The sequence below is a fragment of the Gymnoscopelus braueri genome (assembly GCF_963280865.1).
Source record: "Gymnoscopelus braueri genome assembly, chromosome: 19".
NCBI classification, from domain to species: Eukaryota; Metazoa; Chordata; class Actinopteri; order Myctophiformes; family Myctophidae; genus Gymnoscopelus; species Gymnoscopelus braueri.
The window spans coordinates 34,229,306-34,252,378 of record NC_137621.1 but is presented as its reverse complement, the minus strand read 5'-3'; the positions used below and the strand labels follow the sequence as shown (position 1 = coordinate 34,252,378).

Sequence of the window (23,073 nt, the reverse complement as noted above, 5' to 3'; positions counted from 1 at the left end):
GGCAAAATGTGGGGGACAGACAGACAGACAGTACATAAACACATACTGTAGGCCTACATACAATACATGCATGTGTACAGGAGACAACTATCTAAACGGCTTTCCCTTTTGGTGCCACGTCGTAAAGTTTTACCCAAGAAGGTCTAATAACAGCATGGTTCCCATGTGGATGCATGAAGTCATGTGTATGACATCATACATATCTATTTGGGCAAGGTTTCAGTCTGAACCGTCCCCCATTTACTTCCATTGTAAAATTGTAAAATTAAAGTGAAATATTAAATATCTTTAATAGAAGTACTTCTTTGGCCTATACTGACATTCTGCACAAGAAATGTGGCACTGATCGGTCCAGTGGTTTGCAAGATAAGCTTTGGACAAACACACACACACCCTCTTCTACATGTCTCGCTTCTTAGAGCCACGACTTACAACATCCCAACTACGGGATGCTGGGTGCCTGGTGGCTTAACCAGTAAGTGCACAGACCATAGCATGCTGCTTGTTTGAATCTGACTTCCGCCTTGTCTTGCAGGTCTCTCCTCTCTCCCTGCCCTTGTTTCCTGTCTCTATACACTCACCTCTCTACAATAAAGCATTAAAAAAAGAAATCTACAAAAAGCCATGCTTTGGAAAATGGTCAGTAATTGGTTAGTGTAATTTATACATGATTTGGTATCAATGAACAAAAACATGCAAAAACACTGGTATGGTTGAATGTAGTCTTCAATTTCCAGCATTATATAATATTGTTTGCATCATCGATTATGGATACAGCCTATATAGCCGTAGTGTTTAACTGAATCCTGTAACGGTAATTTGAATTCATAAAACGAATGTACAGTAGAAATAGATACAGTGACGTTGAATTATATTTGTGAAAATATACAACATTTTGGATGCAGTAGATTAAAAGTATTAGACTTTTCTTTTTTTCCCTTCGTACCTGGGGCCTCTTATGCACACTTCATCACATACAATACCCAGGTGTGCAAAGGAGTTCATATTTGTGAAATTACATTAAACATGATCAACTGAGACAAGAACGCATTTGCCCTGTAGCAGCTAGTCAGGGCCCCAATTTAATATCATTCAACTGACAATAGGGGCCAGAAATGAGGTCCAACAATTGACAAGACATAATACACACTAATCTATTGTTATTTGAAACTCTATTTGACTCAGGCCCCCTAATCTTAAGCGGGTATTTCAGCCGTGACCAGTGTCACCGTCCAGTGTCAAAGCCAAAGGCGCTCAGTCGTGTGCATTCATTGACAGGATCTTAGGCGGCTATTTGTCAACAGATCTCATCTAAGATTTGTTCATCTCTGCATCCTCCGTGTTCACCCTCAACGATAGACTGATTGATAATTGATCCTTGTTCAAACAAGTCCGCTTGGGCCACAGTTGCCTTTGAATGCCAAACGAGTCATTCCCTTCCCCTTGTCCTTTGCAGGGGCACTAATCCGATAAACGAATGGGAATGAGTGTCGTCCTCTGCTGATGTCCCCCTTTTCGCCTAGCCATTTATTGGATATTGTTTGACTTAATAGGTTTCAGAGACCCTCACAGAATGAACAGGGTCACTGGCCAAAACCTTTCAAATGTTCTTTTGATAACCTGCAAGAAAAAAAAGCAATATTTGAAGCTTGATATTTAAAGAATAATCCCCATTAATCCAAATATTATGATATGCAAGGTAAATCAAAATGACTTGATGACAATGATTTGTGCATATTATTAAGTAGATGGGCCTATGTGTGTACATTTCAAGACACTGAATTTCTGCATTTACTTTAACTTGCTGTGGATTAGCTAAATGTGTAACCAAGAATGTCTGGAATACAAATTGTATATGTATATATTTGTCAAATACACTTTCCATATGTGTTACCATATTTCAATACATTACTATGTTACAAAACATTACTACGACTGTATATTCCATACGGTGACAGGGAGGAAAAGCTATGTTAATCCTCTAGTTCTATACAGGCCTTTAGCCATTGCCGTTTGCATTCAAGCATTTAAACTTCTCCTTTACCTTCTCTGTGAAGAGGCTAGGTCAGTCAGTGATCAGCTCCAGCCTAAAGCAACAGAGATTTATTTGTAAGGCACGACATGGGGAATGACATTTAACTTGTTATTATTTCCCGGAGAAGATTAATGATAAATTGTCCATTATTTTTCCTTAAAAGTGAAAGATAAGACCACAGCCATTTGCCCCAGAGCCACAGTGGGACCACTATGCAAAATGACAGCCAATTATCGAGGCCTAGTTTGGGATAATGACTTTACAATGAATCTTTTGATTGAAATGTAACTGGGTTGGCCCTGGGCAAAGAGCAAAAAAAAAAAAAAGAATAGAAAAGTTACAGAAACAATGAGCACTATATGGCAGTATTCATCTCTCACTCTCTCACCAGTCTCTCCCTTTCCTCTCTCTCCCTCCCCACTCTCTCTCTCTCCACTCCTCTCCATAAATAGCTATAGGAGAAAGGGACAGAGATATGCATATATTGATGAAAAAATTATTAAGTCGCTGGAGCGCTTGCAGCAAACATAAATTTGCATATTCAGGGTAAATATGCAGACTATTTACGATAATAAGACCGGATTATTCAATTCAATGAATGTTAAATAGATGAGGAAATGGTATGTGTCTTATCAGGTTGAGGCTTCTTTCTATTCATTTTAATCGCTTCCCAATTGAACTCTTCATTTTATTCTCTAGCAGAGTTATTGTTCCCAGTCCTGCACCTAGGCTATATGTGTCCGGGGAGATTTCCACACGTTCACGTAGTCGAAAGTGGCGTTCACCTTATTCGTGGTGGAAATGGAGAAAGTCGACGTCACCCTGGGGCCCAACATCACGATAAGCCCCTTTTCATTATGCACAGAGCCCGATGGAGAACAAGATTTCATGGGGGCCTCGTATGCATAAAGGCCTGGAACATACAAGTCATCTAGATTAAATAAAAAACGTAATTTTCTTTAGCATATAGGAGACTATAAACAAAACACCTACGCAGTTTCTTCATTGTGTGCATTAAAAACTTACTGTACCCTGTGTGTGTGTGTGTGTGTGTGTGTGTGTGTGTGTGTGTGTGTGTGTGTGTGTGTGTGTGTGTGTGTGTGTGTGTGTGTGTGTGTGTGTGTGTGTGTGTGTGTGTGTGTGCGTGCGTGCGTGCGTGCGTGCGTGCGTGCGTGCGTGCGTGCGTGCGTGCGTGCGTGCGTGCGTGCGTGCGCACTTTTGTGTGCGACTGTGCGTGACATCCATAAACACATCGCATATGCACAAGATTACATGGCTGTGTAAGTGCAGTAAGCTTCTCTTTATTTCTGTCAATTTCATAAAACACATGAAAGACTGATATAAATTAATGAAATTACTGTCATTCTTACGATGATTTTGTTGCATTTTTTCTTTATGATAGCACAGTGAAAAGACAGACAAGACAATAGAGGGTACAGTATGACATGACACTACACAGGTTACAAGAAAGATTCAAACCAATGACATTAGGATTGTGTGATACTTGCACTACCTGGCCTACCAAATTTATCTTGAATATTAATCTGCTTAACCCCTTGAACCCTAGTGTCTTTACTCTGGGCATGTCATAATAGGTGAACGTTTTGGTGAAAATAGGGACACATTCAGCAAAAGGATTTGATATAGAGGAAAAAAAGAAAGAATAGACCTCTGGGGGACCCCGGTAAACAGAGTATACATGGTTTAAGTGATTAATACAAGCCACAGTGACAGACATTCTTGTTGTGATGGCACCAATAAAGCACATATTCACTCAGGCATAGCTGTGGCTCTGGGACACTGCAGAGGAGCATTTAATGACAGTTGCAGTTTCCATGTGGATTACACATGCACTACTGGGTGGTCACTACCTGGGGAGGGATCATTTTCACCTGGCTGAGAGGGTCTGATATCTAAAGACCCTGAAACCTTAACTCATCACAGTTTTTTTGTTATCCAGGTAAAAATCCCAGATCCTCTTTGCTTTGATATCCTGCATCCCACTTCATACAGTTAAACACATTTCTGAATGGAAGCATCACAGAGCTACCAGTCTGCTTGCTGCTAGACCACTGAGCAGCTCCAACCATTGTTCAGCGCTCAAGGACATAAACGGTTGTTGGTGAGGTAGGGGAGAGCCTTTCTAATTTAGTAATCACACAAACCTGCTGCAGGCTAAAACTTAACAACAACAAATATAAAGGTATTTATAGTTTATAGACAAACAAGCTGTCACCTCCGGGGTGTCAGACAATACATGCCTGTGAATGGAGGAATACTACACAGTAAAATCCTTAGTATCAATATAGCCATTTGTAACCCTGAGTGTACAATTATTTGTATTTGTTTTAGATATTTGTTTTTCTGCCTTTAGTGATAGTACAGTAGAGAGAGACACAAGGAGACAGGGAGTGACATGGAGCAAAGGTCGGGAATCAAACCATCGACTCGCTGTCAGGCTGCATTCTTGATAAATTGAATACACAGGACCACAATGGAAACAAGCCCCTAAGGCTTTTTTGTGTTATCCTTTTAACAAACATTGTAAAATTGTACCTCTGTACTATTTTCAAACTGTTAATAAAGTATTCAATCAATCAATTAGAGCCTATGTGGTATGTGCCTTAACCGCTATAGGCCAGCAGTTCACCCTGAGTGTACACATTTAATAAAATGGGTCCATTTGTTTACAATAATACTAAGGATTTTTAATTAGTAGGGATATATACTGCCTTATTGAGTCTTTATTTTTATAGCTGTGAATACCTAATCTATGAATGTGTCAAAGTCTCCATCTGGTGGCTGAAACAGCTTCAGATGCTACACAACACATGGGATTACTTTAGCCAAGCACTCCCTCTACTGCCCATATCAGCACTGTTTTTCAGCACTGGTTCTACAGAAAAATATCAAGAGGCGAATATTTTTTGTATTCGTTGATACAAATTGTATTTGTTGATAATGATATTCTGTGTAAACCCCACACTCAACATTATTTCGGTAATAAGTTGACAAATCACCTTAACCAAGGCATTTGAGACTTTTAAGTAAGATGCCATCTACTGTTAATAATGCCTCCAACAAACCCTCCCCTTTCAGAAATCTCTCACCAGTTCAACAATCTTCCAGCCATTGACATATTAGTTCCCTTTAACAGCATTTCTTCAGAGTGAGTGGCATGTATTTATGATAATGAGTTAAAATGGCATCTTATGCCAACACTTTCACTCAACACAAATGAAAAAGTGTCAGCTACCCTTTCATGCAACACTTGTCAAAAGGGTTGTACGACATAGTATAAAAAGCATAAAATAGCTATTTAGCCAAATTGCTCTTTTTGATCGTCATGTAATAATAGGTCAAAACGAGTGATATTGGAGAAAAGACTGTGAGATTATAGTGTCAAATATGGAATTAAAGATAAAGATCTAGATTGTTATATTTTAAGCATGGTATTTAAGCTTGTCTGTGAGAGACAGAGAGAATTTAAGCATGGTATTTAAGCTTGTCAGAGAGAGAGACCCTCTATCTATTCCTTCTTGCACCACTAGATGGTAGTCTTTTATTAAGCATAAAGCTAGATGAAGTAGCTTTCTCTATATTCAATATTGACAGGAAGCCAAATCAAAGGAACCTCCAGTCCCTTCCTTGGGACTGGAGGCCCACTGTGAGGTCTCCCTGTAAGCAGATGTAAGAAGATCCTTATCGTACATTCATGTCTTTTGGGGAATCAAAACTAGTTTGAGATCACCGAAGGACTAGTGTGGAATCAACACACCTTGCCTGTGAGCTGTTACTGAGCAGTTTCATCATTCTCACACAACTAAAACTTTTTGTGCACTTGACAGAAACAGTCTGAAACAGCAAACAGTCTATCCTTGTTGTTTTGCTATTTGAAACCTATTTCACTAGCAAAGACAACTCCTTTAAACACATCTAGATTCAAGTTTATTTAGGTAAGTAAGAAAGGAAGGTTGTTGTGCTGATAGGCATGTTCAGTGTGGAGTGGGATGAGGGATGAAGGGATGAGGAGGCGAGGGGATGAAGGGATGTGGGGATGGAGGATGAGGGAATGAGGCGATGAAGGTGGAAGTATGGGATGGCAGTATGAGCAGTGGTGGAGGACGTACTCAGATTTCTTTACTCAAGTAAAAGTAGCAATACCACAATATAAAAAGCGCTGTGAGCTTGTAGATCAGCTGTTTTTGAATAGATAAAGTATAAAGTATAAAATAGGGCTTAATTGGTTAATGTATGTTTTGTAATAATGATCTAATCCCTATAAGTAACTAGTGACTAAAGTTTTCAAATCATTGTCTCTCAGATGTAGTGGAGTAGAAGCAGATGTAAGAAGATCCTTATAGTACATTCATGTCTTTTGGGGAATCAAAACTAGTTTGAGATCACCGAAGGACTAGTGTGGAATCACCACACCTTGCCTGTGAGCTGTTACTGAGCAGTTTCATCATTCTCACACAACTCAAACTTTTTGTGCCCAAGGCAAAGGGCAAGTCAAGATCTCAAGGCACATCTGTATTCATGTGATATCTGTGCAAAATATCCTCTATAACACATCATTCTACACTTACTAATGCCAAATAAAAAACTTTATTAAAACCTTAGCAATATTTTTTGGGAAATGTGTGCACGCACATTGATATAGTAAATTGATATCCCCATTATAAAAATAATTCATAACTTTTTGTAGAGTTGTATATTGCAATAATTCCTGGACAGCACATCACCAGTGTGCCTCAGTGCACCCTTTAAGAACCACTGCACTACAATTGTGATCATTCTAACATTACAGTAACTATGTATGCACTGCAGCATGGCTCTGATGACTGGTGACTCTTCTGTTGGTCATTTTTGATAAATACATCAGTTACAGTAAATGTCTGAAAACTAAAATGTAATTATTATGCATTATTATTGTGGTATAGTAGTTACAGCATTAATATTGCAGTTGACTGTAATACTGCACTATCGCAGGCTGATGGCAGCGGAGCAAGCCCAACTAATTAGTTTCCCTATTTGGAATAGTACTTACAAGCCTATTTGTTGGTTGCGTGTAATACTGGTACCCCAAGATTTCAAGCTTATTCTTCTGCCACACTCATTTTAAGTCACTCCAGGTAAGATCGTACAGTGCTAAATGCACAAAGTAAAATCTGTTTGACCTATCGCCCAAACATTTACAAACAAATCCACTTTGTTTGTAATGAGTTTACTTTAGATGATACAGTCAATCACTGCTTGTGTCAATATTAACATGCAAAAGAAGAAAAACAAACTGTCAAAAGGATGTTCTGACAGTAAAGTGTACAACCCAACAATATGTTCTATAGTTACAAAGCAGTAATTGCCACAGTTATTGTTGTCTGACATTTGATTTACTCTTTCTCTCTCTCTCTCTCACACACACACACACACACACACACACACACACACACACACACACACACACACACACACACACACACACACACACACACACACACACACACTATTAATTATTTGTTATTCTTCAGGAGGGAGTCTGCCCTTTTCCTAGAGTGAGTCCTTTGCCTTGATGTCAAAGAAAAATGTGTATGTGGGTGTGTGTGTGTATATATATATATATATATATATATATATATATATATATATATATATATACACTATTACCCCTGTTTTACACACATTGTTAAGGAAAGTCTAAGTACAAGATTTCCGCTGTCTGCAATGTTGTGACAGCTGTATTGTAAAACGTGTGACAATAAAACCCTTGAACCATTTCACTCGCCATTAATGTCAAATTAAAATGATTGCATTCCTTCTTGCATTCTCACAGAAAAATAATATGATTTATCCATTTGTAACGCAGATACATTTTGTATATAAATGTAATTGGTTACATTGTACACCTCAGAGTTACAATGTAACCAACAACACCTTTAACACCTTACATTGCACTCACTTCTTGAGAATTGAGAGATGATTGTTTGACTTCGTCCTCCCATTCACAGCACTTTTTCAATTTAGTGTTTAAAACAGTACACAGTCAAATCATCAGAGTTGATTTAACTCTGAGAGGGTACAAATATCACTGGCATGCTCATGAAGCATATCACGCAGTCACATACAACCATTCTAACTTTAACATACGTAAACACTCATCTCCCTCATTCTGTGATCATACTCTCAGATCAAATCCTTTTTGGGGGCTTTTTCAGTTTTCTTCAGTGGACAGTTTTTATGTACCGTACTTTTACTTTACCTGAGTATGACCATGTTTCAATACTTTATACTTCTACTCCACTACATCTGAGAGACAATTATTTGAAAACTTTAGTCACTAGTTACTTATAGGGATTAGATCATTATTACAAAACATAACCAATTAAGCCCTATTTTATACTTTATCTATTCAAAAACAGTTGATCTACAAGCTCACAGCGCTTTTTATATTGTGGTATTGCTACTTTTACTTGAGTAAAGAAATCTGAGTACGTCCTCCACCACTGCTCATCTGCCATCCAATACTTCCACCTTCATCGCCTCATTCCCTCATCCTCCATCCCCACATCCCTTCATCCCCTCGCCTCCTCATCCCTTCATCCCTCATCCCACTCCACACTGAACATGCCTATCACCACAACAACCTTTCTTACTTACCTAAATAAACAACTTGAATCTAGATGTGTTTAAAGGAGTTGTCTTTGCTAGTGAAATAGGTTTCAAATAGCAAAACAACAAGGATAGACTGTTTGCTGTTTCAGACTGTTTCTGTCAAGTGTGTGCCACACACATGTTGTCATGGTAACTGTCAGGCTAGCCTCTTGAAAATGAATTGACACCAGGCAGCCATAGTGATCATTCTTTCCCCCATCTTGCGCTCCATTTGATGGAGGAAAACTTAAGAGGAATCATTCGCTTCTCATGCAAATTGGGTTGTATATCAACAGTGCACATTGATGCCTGCCTCATTCCATCCATCACTTACAATAACCCCAATAAAGAGGGCTTAAATTGTAACACGCTTATCTTTTTGATTATTTAGAGAGACCTTTGTTACCCTTTCTTGCAGCTGACCTCCTCCGTGACACCTATTGGCCTGTTGTGTGTGTTTTTTTGTTACTTTTTCCACTTTTCGTATACAGTATGGGTGTGCTTTAGTTCTTGTCTATTTGTGCCCTTCCCCCTTGCTCTCACCCTCTCCCTCTTTCTTTCTTTCTCTCTCTCTCTCTGTGCACACCTGCAGCTGCTCATCATCAGTAATCAGCAGTGGCACACCAGGCTTATCTCCACAACACTACAAATACCCTGTGCCAAATAATACAGCGCCTGTTTGTTGTGCCATTCACGGTTTGTCAAGTGCCAATCATTTTCACCAGTCTGTTGTCTGCTTGTCAGATAGTGTAATTAATACCTGTTTTCCCTGTCCTCAGGATTACCCGCCTGCTGCTTGCCTCGCCAGTCTGCCATGCCATATCGCCTGGATATCCAGTCTCTTCTTAACCCTTGCCTGGTTTGAAAAAGATATATAGGGTTAGGGTTATATAGAATAATCCCTTGTTTTCACCAACCTTGCCTGTGTCTGTATTGGGGTTCTGCCTTGATTCATGACAACGGCGATGTCATATCAATTTTTAAGAGCCTTTCCGCATCAGGGGAGTTGAGACGGGAATGTGTTATGGTCTTCTTTTTCAGAAAAAAACATCCCCCTTTTTTATGTATTTATTTTCTTAGGGACATTTCCAAAGGGAATATTGCCAGAGTTTAGACTCTAAAGAGTACTGGCATTTTGTTTCTGTGATCTCTCTTTTTTTCTCTTCTTTCTTTCTCTCTTTCTGTCTAGCCTTGAGGGATCATCATGGAGCTCGCCAGCGTCTCTCACACAAAGAAGGCTGATTCAGCCTTTTTGCTCTACACTGGCAGGCAAAGAAAAGGATAAAAAATATACTTGCTCTTTTGCCTCAGAACCTGCCTGGTTTTGATTATTTCTAAAGGGAAAATATAATAACTGTCCCAGTAGCAGACGCATAGATAGATGCATGGGAGTCATAAAGAAGGCTGGGATGGCTCAACTCTTTCAGCCCACACTACAAAATCCTGGGTGTTACAGTAATTCACCTCAGAGTATCTAAAAACGTACATTTATGGGGTCCAGAGTTAAACATTCCGAATTTTGCAGTGTAGTAGGAGACAAGTGAAAGCTGTACAATTTCCTTCGGAAATATTTTTTTTGTGCCACTCTTCTGCTCTTGACACCAAATAATTTAGTAATAATTTAGTAATAATTTAAGTTAATTTAAGTTTTCTCAACTGTACCTAGTCCACCAATGAGACAGACTGAGTAGATGGAATTTATGCCATCCTATTATGAGCATTAGTGAGGACCATTTATAAGAAGACAACATTAAATATTATATTTAAATATTCACTCTCTGTCTCAGAGGAGGGCTGTGCTGTGCACAGTTCAGAAACCAGCCTACCAGTGACATCATCAATGGGGAATCGAAGCTAATAGAAACTTCAGGATTTCTATTCCTGGAAAGGTAGCTTGCTATAATAGAAGTCAATGTTTTCACATTAATTAAAAATATGTTTGAAATGACCAAACCTGCCTACCGATGATGTCACTGGTAGGCGGGTTTCTGAAATGTCCACAGCCCTCCTCTGAGACACAGAGTAGACAGAAATGGTACCATATTATAATGAGCATTAGTGAGGACCAATTATATGAAGATACTGTAGGTTGAAAATTGGTGAAGTGGTCCTTTAAGCATTCAAAAGTACCTGCTTTTAAAAATACTTAAGTATTCAAAAGCACAAATTACAAAGTAATTTTTTTATATATTATATATCAATGCATTACTGTATTCAAATTCAGACATTTTCCAACAAAATTGAAAGATTTTCCACAAATTCAAATTGCAATTAGCTATTTTCACTATTTGAAATAGAGCTTAAGTGATTGATTCATTATGTACTTTCTCCCTTCCTAGAAATGTAGTCAAAAGTACAATATTTATCTTTGAAATGTCACAAGTATCCAAAGTCATAACATAAGTATCAAAAAATCCAAATACTCAGATACTCAAAAAACTGTCCACCACTGACCATTTGTACAATGGACCCAGGACTGTACAGCTGCTTCTTACTCACATATAGTTCAGTTATGCATTCAAAACCTCCACAGCAAAATACCAAGTATCCATTTAACTCTGTCTGACAGATACAAGAAGAGTGGGCACTAAGGAAGAGTGGCCAACCTCAATGTAAAATGTGCTATTTTGTCCAAAATGTTAAAAAATAACATATTTGAAAAATGATCTTAAGTATAGTAGTACATGATTTGAACATGCACGGTACATCATTATCAGACTTAAACGTACCCTTCAACTTCTTGTTTATCCCCAAAATGATGTTCAATCATGTTTTAATCATGTATACTTTACATTATAGACCGTTCTGCATTCTACATTTTGGACCAAATAACCTGTCTGACCCATAAGGGTCCATGTTTACATTCAGAGTTAAACTGACACTTCTGATTTTGGAGTGTATGTCATATTGATGTGTCTGCCTGTGCTCTCCTGCAATGTCCTCTTAGCCCAATATGAATGCTGTATGTCACTGTAATGTATCCTGTTGAAATGTGTTGAATCAGTGTTAACTGCTTTGTGTTTGGTTCTCACTGCACTCTGAGTGACACTGATTTTGATTGCAATTTAGCCCACTTGTGCCACTTGCCTTGCACTGTAAGTCAAGTAGCACACTGTATGCACTATCGTGCTTCTTATTAGTCAGTAGGCTACAACCCCCGGCCCCTGGCATGGCAATTATCGGTAATTACTGCTAGGATGCTTCAGTGAAAATAGCTCTCCTGCGACCTTGCATTCTCACAGAATGCATCACATTGTTTCTCTTCTCTATCACAGTCAAACAACTACCTGCTCACCAACCATTCTCTCATTGGATCAGAGCTAGGCTATAAGGGTCGTTTCAAACTCCACTTAAGCAGTTGATGTCCCTTACTTTTTAATGGTTCATCACACCTTCCCTCACCCCACGCTGTGTTGGTGGCTCAGTCTCCTAGCAACCGAGGCCCCAGATGAGTTGACAGCATTTGAGTGGGCACCCCTCACCTCTCCACACGCTCTGTGACTGAAATACCCCCAACACTCTCACTCACACACACACACACACACACACACACACACACACACACACACACACACACACACACACACACACACACACACACACACACACACACACACACACACACACACACACACACACACAATTCCTACTCTCTCCTCCTTCCTCCCAGATGCTTAAAACATACATCTCACTCTGTGTCAGACTTTTTGGTGTTTTTTTCTTTTTTAATAAGGCCGAAGTAGAATGGGTTCTTTGTATGTTACTTCCATTTCCTTTTATGGTTGGGAACCCAAATTAACCACACTCTCAAATGTCATTAAATAGGCTACTTCAACTCACAATATCACATAATGTATGGAAATGTGAGGTGACATAGTAATGGGATGCCCCACAGTAATAGCTGAGGCATTAGGGCTACTCAGCTCATCTAGGTTATAGCCTGCATCTGCATGCATGATAAACAACAAGCAAAAAGGGTATTTTGACGTGGTATTGTGTTTTAGCAAATGCTTCCAGATCAAGGTTTGTTATTTTTTACGTTTTGTGTACAGACATTCATAAAGAGTAAAAATGACTTTTGTTCAGATCCTCAGAAATTGCAGCAGCATTGTAACATGATAACAACAAAAATGATAGGAACTTAGAAAGAAAATAATATTCATATGATCATGCTGCTTTGACATTTGGGTTGGCTCTAGCCCAGAGGCATGGAGATCAAATGACGTGAGAGTTGACGATGCTAAACGGCAGAAGCCCTACTTTATAGCGCAGTGGTTCTCAACCTTTTCAGGCATCGACCCCCCCCCCCCCCAACAAAAAATCATATTTGAACTGGGGACCCCCACCCTGACAAGCACTTGGAATGTAGGAGTTGAGGCATTACATTTTGTTTGACTTCACAGATAAATATTGTGCAAATAGAAGAACATGAAGAACAGAACATAGAACATAGCCTTGTGCTGCAAGGCATTGTAAGCTTGTAGATCAGCTACTTTCCACAATGATTTCCTCTTTCTTATATTATTTGACAATTTGGCCAATGTTTGACCAGTTTTTGTAGTATAGTTTGTTGATACTTTTGATTCATTAATGGTCTTTTTCTTTTTTCTTCTTTTGAGGAAGGTCCTTAAATGGTCACTTTACTGTCATCTGGAGACCCCCCCCCCAAAAAAAAAATCATGTGGGGATTCCTCTGGGGGTCCCGACCCACAGGTTGAGAACCACTGTACTAGTGTACAGTACCTGCCAGTCTAGTCTGCTCCCCCACTTGGTGAGGCTGTCACTTCGCCATTCGCAGCGATTTCAGCACCACTGTGTTGTGGACAGCTACCTTGTTGCTGAGGGATAAAATACATGCAGGGTGCAAAATACATTCATTATAGATCCGTTCAATTCAATAGTATTTTTTTCCTAAGACACTTTAGCTTGAACGTTTTGTGTGGAAAGATGGATATCGATCAACCCAAAAATATCTCCTTTTTTGATTTTGTCGGTGGAATTCAACTCCTCCAAGGAGAAGAGACGAAAACCGCCTTGCCTGTCATTTTGATAGGAATTTGCGTCTCTGGAGCCATTGGGAATTTGGTCGTTTTGTTGATTTTCATTCGTGACTTTAGAATCGGAAGAGGTTCTGAAGTGAAAGCGTTTCTTGTCTCTCTTGCCTCGACGGACTTGGTGATCTTGCTGCTGTGCGCCCCGGTGCGCGCCGTCACATACTACCAGCAGACATGGAGCTTCGGGAGGTTCGTTTGCCGAACCACGGACTGGTTTCAGCACTCGTGCGTAATTGCCAAAACATTCATTCTCGCTGCCTCGAGCAGAGCGACGCACAACTCAGTTCACTTAAGTAAGAAGTATACTCACATTTTGTACTTAAGTAAAAGTAGCAATACCACAATGTAGAAATACTCTGTTACAAGTAGCTAAACGTGCCAGTATTCAAAAATGTACTTGAGTAAAAGTACAAAAGTATTGGCATGAAAATATACATGTGTATATATATATATATATATATATATATATATATATATATATATATATATGCTAAAAGTAAAAGTACTCATTATGCAGAATGTCCAAGTTTCCAAATGTATAAAATCCTTTGAAAATAGCCAAAGTATATACGTAGGTCTGATGTGGTTAAATATGTTTTGCAAAGTAGGAACTAGTAACTAAAGTTTTCAAATAATTGCAGTGGAGTAAAAAGTACAATATTTGCCTCTGAGATGTAGTGGAGTAGAAGTAAAAGTAGTGAAAACTGGAAATACTCCAGTAAAGAAAAAAATACCTCAACATTGTACAACTTACAAGACTATATAGAGTAGGCTATAGGCTATTTCCTCCACCACTGTTGTTTTGACATTATTCCTCCCTCCCTCTTCTCACTTAGCTTCAAGCACCGCCAAACGACCGCTTTTCAGTCCGACGTGGATCCACGGAGCCTTGGCGTTCATTTGGATTCTGTCGATGATGTTTCCGATTCCCCAGATGCTGTTTGCGTCTTTGCAGCCGATCAACGACCGCCATCACACCACCACCACTGTCGTGTGCGTCTCTGAAACGCCCGCCTGCGCCGCCGACTTCATGAACTTGTTCTACAAGTTGTATCCGATCTCGACTTTTGTGCTTCCGATCGTCTACACGCTTGCTTACTACACCAAAACCCTGCATTCTGCGGTCAACAACCACGCCGCACCGCCAGGTGGTCCCCAGCAGCAACAGAGTAAAGTCACGCTGGTTCTGCTGTGCGTGAGCGGCGCCAATGCGCTCATGCTGCTGCCGGAATGGGGCACGTTCACCTGGACCAGGCTGGGTTACAACAAACCTCCGGTGGGCTTGCTCATATTCGCCCAGGTGCTTCTTTACGCGTGCAGCTCTCTCTCCCCGGTCATCCTAATGACCATGTATGACGACGTGCGCCAGGGACTGGTTGATCTGTGGTTCATCGCGATATGCAGCGGACATTCAAAGCACGGTACCGCCGGCGGCAGCAAGTGTACAAAAAGCGAGGGAAGCGGAGCAGCAGAGGTCGCGACCTGCAACGTCCCCAATGCCGTCGCCGATGACGATGCCAACAACTCGCAAGAAGCGGAGACGTTCCCAGACGTGGAGCACTTTTGGACCGGGCGCAGAAACACAGAGGTGGAAAACAACCAAGACCCGGTCCCATGGGAAAGAGAGGAAGAAGTGTCATAGTGCAGGGGTCTTCAACGTTTTTCAGGCCAAGGACCCCCTAGCTGAGAGAGAGATGAAGCAGGGACCCGGGACCCCCACTATCAATTTAACCTTTTCATTTATTTCTGTGTAGCATTGTGTTGGATTCATGTTAATGTGTCTTTTGAGACAGTTAACCACTTAAACCCTCAATACTTGGAGAACTTGTACTTGGTCTGCTCTTTTTTTCTCCATACACCAAACTTCTTTGCCGAAAATAGCCGATCGCTTGTAGATCTGCTATGTTTGACTAATGTTCACTTCCCCTCAGAAAAGGGATGCTACAGGTTTAAGTGGTTAATGTAAATAAACAAAGTTGCTATCACGCAAAGATGTGGCGGCCCCCCTGTAGTAACTCTGAGGACCCCTAGGGGTCACGGACCCCCTGTTGAAGACCCCTGTCATAGTGGATATTGTGTATGCTTTGACATGAATGTGTGTGTGTTCAGTTGGTTTCTAGTTTACTGGCCCTCCATCTCTGTGCTGATCAAGGGTTGCACAGGCCTGCTCTGCTGTTGTGATCACAAACTGTAGGTTGATTAGATACCTGTCCTGTATTAAATAAGATCGTAGCCTATTTGTTTTCTTGATACTCTGTCAGTAAACAGCAATTTTTACAGTAATTTAAAATGTGACATTTTGGATATACACTATATCTATTATTTGGAAGCTGCTTTGTACTGTTTAAGTATAGGCCATGTTCTGCTATGGCATCATACAGAAAGTGTGAGCTGCTACAGAACATGCTTTGTAATATTTTTGTCAATGTAAATGTAGGCCTATATCTGTTGAGACTTGATCAAAATGATTGTTTCCATTATGTGATGAATAACATGCATATTAAAATGTTCACAAATATGATCTTTCCCTTCTTTTTCAAAAGCTCACCTCAGCCCACTTAAAGGGATACTTCACTTTCGGGCCGGGGACACATTTAAAAAAAATATTAAAAATAAATGAAAAAAGTTATGGAAAATTCATGGCCCCCTCACACATTAGTAGGACACTCTAATGCGTGAGGGGGCCATGAATTTTCCATAACTTTTTTCATTTATTTTTAATATTTTTTTTAAATGTGTCGGCGGCCCGGAAGTGAAGTATCCCTTTAACCTTTCCCCAGGAAGTCAGCCAGCCCCCAAAGCTCTCAGAAACTAGTGAGATGGCATCCACTGTAAATCAGATTTGTTATTTGAAATCATTTTAACCATTAGATTTGGAGAATTGTCATAATTCTGTGACACTGAAAATTCAGAATAGTGTGTCAGTGTCAGTGAATGACCAATCTGAGATCCTAGGTAAAAAAAAAAGGAAAAGCAGCGCCCCCCCCCCCCTTTAGCTCTGAATCTGTTCTTGAGAGATTAGTGAATGACTGACACATCTTACACCTTCCTGTGGTCAACTGGTCAAGATTAATCTTCACTTCAGACTTCTCTTTTGAGTTTTGTAGTCATAAATAAATCATCTTCAGGTAGGCGTGTGCCGATATATCGTACGTTTTCGTGACGATATGTATCGTTTTGGCGTTTTTCACTTTTTGTTGCAATAGTAATAATGCAAAAACAGAAGTATTTGTTTGCATTTGCTCCCCTTCATGTATTTTCATAAGCTTTTTTTTCCCCCTCATATATTTTCATAATAAAAAAGTGCCATATATCGTATCGTATCGATATCGTGAGCCCAATATCGTGTATCGTATCGTATCGTGAAATCGGCACACCCCTATCTTCAGGATATTCTATTTAAAGCAGCGATATTTATGTCCTACTCACGATTTGAAATGTCAAAATATCCCTGAGCAAACTGCTCCCCAGGTGCCTTATGGCATCCACTGCTCCTAATAGTTAGGATGGGTACAATAATGCATAGGACAAATTACAGGTAAGTGCAAGTACCATCCATCCTGAGTCCCTCAGGGTCCAGGCACTCAGGTTGAGTGCCTGGACCTGGATTTTCTATGCCTTTTGGACATAATCTTTCCTCCTGAATATATTCCCTTCCACAAGCATCAGTGGTCAGTAGCGCTCCTGTAACTTAAGTACACTTGGCAAATACAATCCCCAACAACAACTAAAGGGGACACAATTTTATTTAGTAAGTTACAGTATCTATTTTACTAAATGTGTTTCATTAAAATCAGTTTGAGGATGCAGCTTTCAAAACACACACTTGCTTGCTTGTGGTTGTCCATCGTGACCGATGATGACCATCTTCTCCTATTTGTGAGTCCTCTGGTGGCTGAATTGTCCGATCCTGGATCCACAGTTGCGGTTGCAGAACGCACGCATGCACGCGCACACACACACAGACATACAAAAATCTAGCTCTCCAAAGATTAACTGCTAAAGATCACTCTTAATTGTGTCCAAGTAACATTTAAGGGGTTTCCAAGTCATTTTCTTGGGTGGTGCCATGCTTATTTCTAAAACAGTGGAATGGATTATAAGTCCCTTTATAAATCCCTTCGCAGTTGGTAGTACTAACCCTTGGTTCTGCGAACCCAAAACTCAGAATTAAACTAGAAAAAGTGCTCCCAGGGCATAACCAGGTCAGGTAGGTTATTGTGGGCCAGCAATGTTCGGAATTCACCAATCAGGATGGAATATGAAAAATCCGATGGATCCGTCTTGATCACTTGACAATTTGACTACTTAAGATAATGTGTACCGATTTGCGTGATGTTTGGACAAAATTTGTAGGAGTAATATAAAAAAGAAACTTCAATCGGCCTCCTTGTGGCACTATAATAGGGCAATGTTAAAAGGGTGGCATTTGTTCCTCAACAACGTGCGAATGTGTGTGCAAAGTTTTACAGCAATCGGACGCTGCACTCATGATTTGTGGCATTTTGTTCAAAACGGGCCACTCCTGCAAACTTTCTCTCTATAGTCAATGACTATAGAGATCATGTGTACCGATTTGCGTGAAATTTGGATAAAATCTGAAGGAGTAATATAAAAAAAAAGGTTTTACATAAGTCGGCCTCCTGGTGGCGCTATAAAAGGAAGATGTAAAAAAAAATAAAAATAAATAAATACTTGAATCGTCCTGTTATTGCGCCACCATGAGGCTGATTTGAAAATTTTCAAGTGGCATTTCTTTGTCGGCCTAGTGGGAATGCGTGTGCAAAATTTCACGGAAATCGCATGCTGTTCATGATTTGAGGCATTTTGTTCAAAACGGAGCACTCCTGCAAACTTTGGAAGCCAATCTTAGCCAATCAGGATGGAATATGAAAAATCTGACAGACCAGTTTTGTTTAATGACTATAGAGATACTGTGTACCGATTTGCATGATGTTTGGACAAAATGTGTAGGAGTACTGTCAAATAATGTTTTGCAAAAATCGGCCTCCTGGTGGCGCTGTTACAGGCTCATGTGAAAACTTTGGGGCAGAAGTTCTGCTCTGGCATCCAGGGAGTGTGTGTGCACAGTCTCACTGCGATCAAGCCAACGGTGCCAGAGATTAGCTGGTCACAGATGGAACCACGGACGGAAGGACGGATACACGGACGGACGGACAGGGTGCAAAACATGCAGAAGGTACACAACTGTAGTGTACCTTCCCCTTCAGGTGTGGTTCTGATTATAATGAAACGTAAACAAAAAAACATCACAGAACTTCATGGGTTCTGGAAAAGTTTCAGTTTATGGAAGGTTCTCGGTTACCTTTCAGTTTTTTTTAAAGCGTTTCTACTTTTAGTTTGTCTCTGTTTAGCATCAAAGCAGCGAACCCCTGTGGTTCCAATGCTACCTCCAATTTGACATTTTAGTCTGCAAGATTGAAAAGAAAGGTTATAGGTTGAGAGAAAAAAGCAAGCATCTAAGATTTTCAGCATGATTGTGCCTCTACACATGATTTATTCAGTGGCAATTGTACTCCTAGCTTCAAAAGCTTACCGCTTGGCTTGGTTACACTTTGGCTATTCATTATTTGGCTCCCTGACCTGTACATACATGGCTACTGGTATCAAAATAGCACCACGAATAGTTGTGTCAGATCATCTATTATTAAATAGATTTTGAATAGTATGGTCATTCTATACCACTGAGTTTACCGTGGGCCATGTGCATACATTGTTACGATTTCCAGCAGACACTTTCCAAAAAGTCAACAAGGGACTGAGCCCAAATCTCTTGTTACCCAGAGCAATCTGTGAGCAGTCAGCCATATCATCTTTTTATCTCGAGAGTTTGCATTCCTCTCACGGCAAAATACAGTGTTGAGAGGCTGGTGTGAAAAAACAAGATGGAAAAAGTTGTGTGAAACATAGTTTATAATTAGATGCTTGATGTTAGTCTTTTTGTTTCTAAGAACCATTTAATGTAACCTCGTAATGTTGTATAACGCAGCAACATTGGCTAATGCAATCTGCCTCAGTTGGACATATAAAAGAGAGCACAGACATCAGCATGATTGAGTTGCCTTGGGGCAGAAATTCCATTAGGTCTTATCTCCAATCATATTGTATCCTGCAGAGGCTTTATAGAAACTGTATGTCACAAGGAACTCCCGCGAGTCCCCACACAGTTCATAGCAGTATATGTGCCAGCCATGACATTCATAATCTCTTTCTGAATATGTCAATCTAGATTCTAGGGTTAGGGGTGGTATCATATAAGCACAGACAGAGAAGGATTGAACTCAATATGCAGTTTGTTTAACTAGAAATACATGCATTGCGGTTGTATGCATCCGCTAACCAGATCTAGTTTACATCCCTGTCTGTCCAGACTCGTATAGTAAATGTAGAATTGAGGTCACAGTGACCTTGACCTTTGACCACTGACCTACTTTTAATCAGGTTATACTTGAGTCCAAGTGAACGTTTGTGCAAAATGTCATGAAATTCCCTTGATATCCTGAGATACCATGTACAGGTGGATGGACGGATGGACAGACATACAGATGATGGATTGACAGATGTATGTAGGCCTACAGACGAACAGATGGACAGCCCTAACACATAATGCCTCCGGGCTTTGGCCACGGCTGTCCGCCGGCGGAAGCATAGAAAGTAGTGCACAGTGGTGGTGGTTTTGGTTAGTTGTTTAGTTGTTGAGACCCCCCATCACTATCAGTGTGTCCGCCAAGGACCTCCATATGCATAAATAGGAGACAGATAGACCCGCTGACAGACAGACAGACAGATACATACATTTGTGAATTTTTGGTTCTGGACAACTGCCCGTCCGACCACATTCCCACAATACATCCTCAGGTTATCAGCAACACACGCCAAGTATGAAGTTGGTCTTTCAGACGGTGCCAGAGTTTTGCTCGGGACAGACAGACAGACAGACATTTCACTTCGTGAATTTATAGATAGATAATCATTATTATTGGCAGTTCAGTTGGTAGAGCACTTACCTTTGGACCACAAAGTTCTGGGTTTGATCCTGGGTTGCCAACTCAGCATTTGAGTAGTACGGCTTGGGTAACTGGACATGACGTTAGTATGTCCCAGGGGTATAGCACATTGAAAATGGGATAGACGGCCTCGTTCTTGCCTGATACCGACAATATGCCTCTCCAAGTCTCCAACCTACTTAATTATAAATATATTTATATATTTTAAGTAATGAATAGCAATAGAAATAGAGATGACATTTTAGATCATGTCAGGGAATTTGTCCTCAATGGGAAGTATACCAATTTTACTTTTGAAAGCTTTCTTACAATCTTACCTTTTTTGTGCTCACGGTATCATCCAATGTGGAAGCCCCTACCCACCTTACACCTAGCCTGGAAACCAGACAAATCTGCCAGTGCAAAAAACAAAACAATAGCCCTATGCATTAGTCTGGCCATGCCAGGCTACCTAACACCTACAGTACATAGTCTGAAATAATAAACCATGAAAACCATTAGGCACACCACAGCACCCACCCTCCTGGGCTCCCTGCAGTTTGCATACCAGGCAAAAATGTCATGCATGATTGATGCAGTCACTCTCCAGCAGGTGGACTCTATGGGGACTTATGCCAGATTTATACTTGGTTGTGTGTGCTATGTGCTGTGACGCAGTGAAAATAGCTGATCTACAAGTTCACAATGCAATGCGCCGTAACACGTTGTGAGCTTATAATTTAGATCTGCTATTTTTGATAAATATAAATCAGGTCTTTCATGCAAAGATTTTGTTCGTGGCCTTCAGCTCTGCATTTAACACTATCGTGCCAGGCTCCCACACACAAAAAGCTCTCCCAGTTGACTGTGCCTGCACCCCTCTGTCAGTGGATCACCAACTTACAGTACTTTTGTTAATTGAATTTTATAAAATAAAAACCATGTAACACATATAAGACTTGGGCTGGGTAAAAAAAATACTTTCCATTCCATTTGTAAAGATTGATTTTGAATTATCAACTCATAAATATCGATATTTGAAATACATAGGCCTATTCTTTTGCCTGGGCACCTCCCAATCTGCATCAGCTTCAGGGCGTTCTTGATTTCCCTGCAGTAAATGATTTAACCAAAGCAGAGACTTCAATATTTTGGAGTAGGTGCTGTATTGTAAGTGATATTTATTTTGTTAGAATAATTGTTCTATATTCCCATAGCAATCACTGCTATAGAGTGTGTGTTCAGTAACAGCTATTTAGTAAACATTTTCAAAGTCTGAGACATTCCCTTTCATCCTCATGTCTTTCTGCACCTCCCCTGCAATGCTCTTGGTCTCACAGTTTCGAAAAACCTTGAACTAAAGAATGTATCAAACAGTGATTCATCCTCTGTAGTCTCTGGGGAATTCAAAGGCAGTTTAAAAATCCTTTAACTGATCATTAATTGACTGGGGGTTGATAGTAGTGCCACTAGTGGCTTGATTTAGCCTCCAAATTCAGAATAATTGGTAGGGTTTGTCATAGTCTCAAACAGTTTCAGTTTCAAAGCCTCTTTGTAGGTTAATGATCAAGTAGAGCATGGTCTCCATTGTTATGCTAGTCTTAGTTTGTGAGTATCGATAGCTGTCTTTGTCCACATGTTTTCCTTTTATTTTCATACATCATTGCACATGCGGTTACGTCCATGTAACTTAGGAACAAAGTTGTATGATGATTGGAAATGGCAAGATTAGAAATAGTCAAATTAAGCAGATTATTGGGAAAGTGTGGAGCACACGACTACTCTAGCAATTGACCGGAACACCCCCCCCCCCCCCCCCCCCCCCGCCCCCCGCCCCCCCGGTGACTGCACCTCAACGGCAATGGTGGAAAAAGTACTCAAACTTTGTACTTAAGTAAAAGTATCAGTACTGTGATATAGAATGACTCTGTTACAAGTAAAAGTCTGGAATTAAAAATGTACTTGACTAAAAGTACAAAAGTATTGGTATCAAAATGTACTTAAAGTACCAAAAGTAGACAGTACTCATTATCCAGACTGTCCCACTTTACAAGTTTTCAAATGTATACAAATCTTTTGAAAATAGCAGATCTACAAGCTCAGCATTGTGAGCTTGCAGATCGGCTATGTATATACATCTTTTGAAAATAGCAGATCTACAAGCTCACCATGCGTCGCATCGCAACACATTGTGAGCTTGTAGATCAGCTATTTTCAAATGGCCGGAATGTATATGGGCTGAAGTGATCAATGTATGTTTTGTAATAATAATCAAAATCTACAAAGTAACTAGTACGTTTTCAAATTGTAGCGGAGTAAAAGTGCA

The 23,073-nt window shown here is 40.1% G+C and overlaps 1 protein-coding gene across 1 annotated transcript; it reads left to right on the top strand.

Moving 5' to 3' along the window:
• Positions 1 to 13,633: 13,633 nt before the first annotated feature.
• Positions 13,634 to 15,382, top strand: LOC308074774 (G-protein coupled receptor 151; the record flags this gene model as incomplete). The annotated part of the gene is made up of 2 exons (XM_080414282.1): positions 13,634 to 14,033; positions 14,577 to 15,382. 2 exons carry the CDS (start codon positions 13,634 to 13,636, stop codon positions 15,380 to 15,382), a joined length of 1,206 nt encoding a protein of 401 aa, XP_080270408.1.
• Positions 15,383 to 23,073: the final 7,691 nt, after the last annotated feature.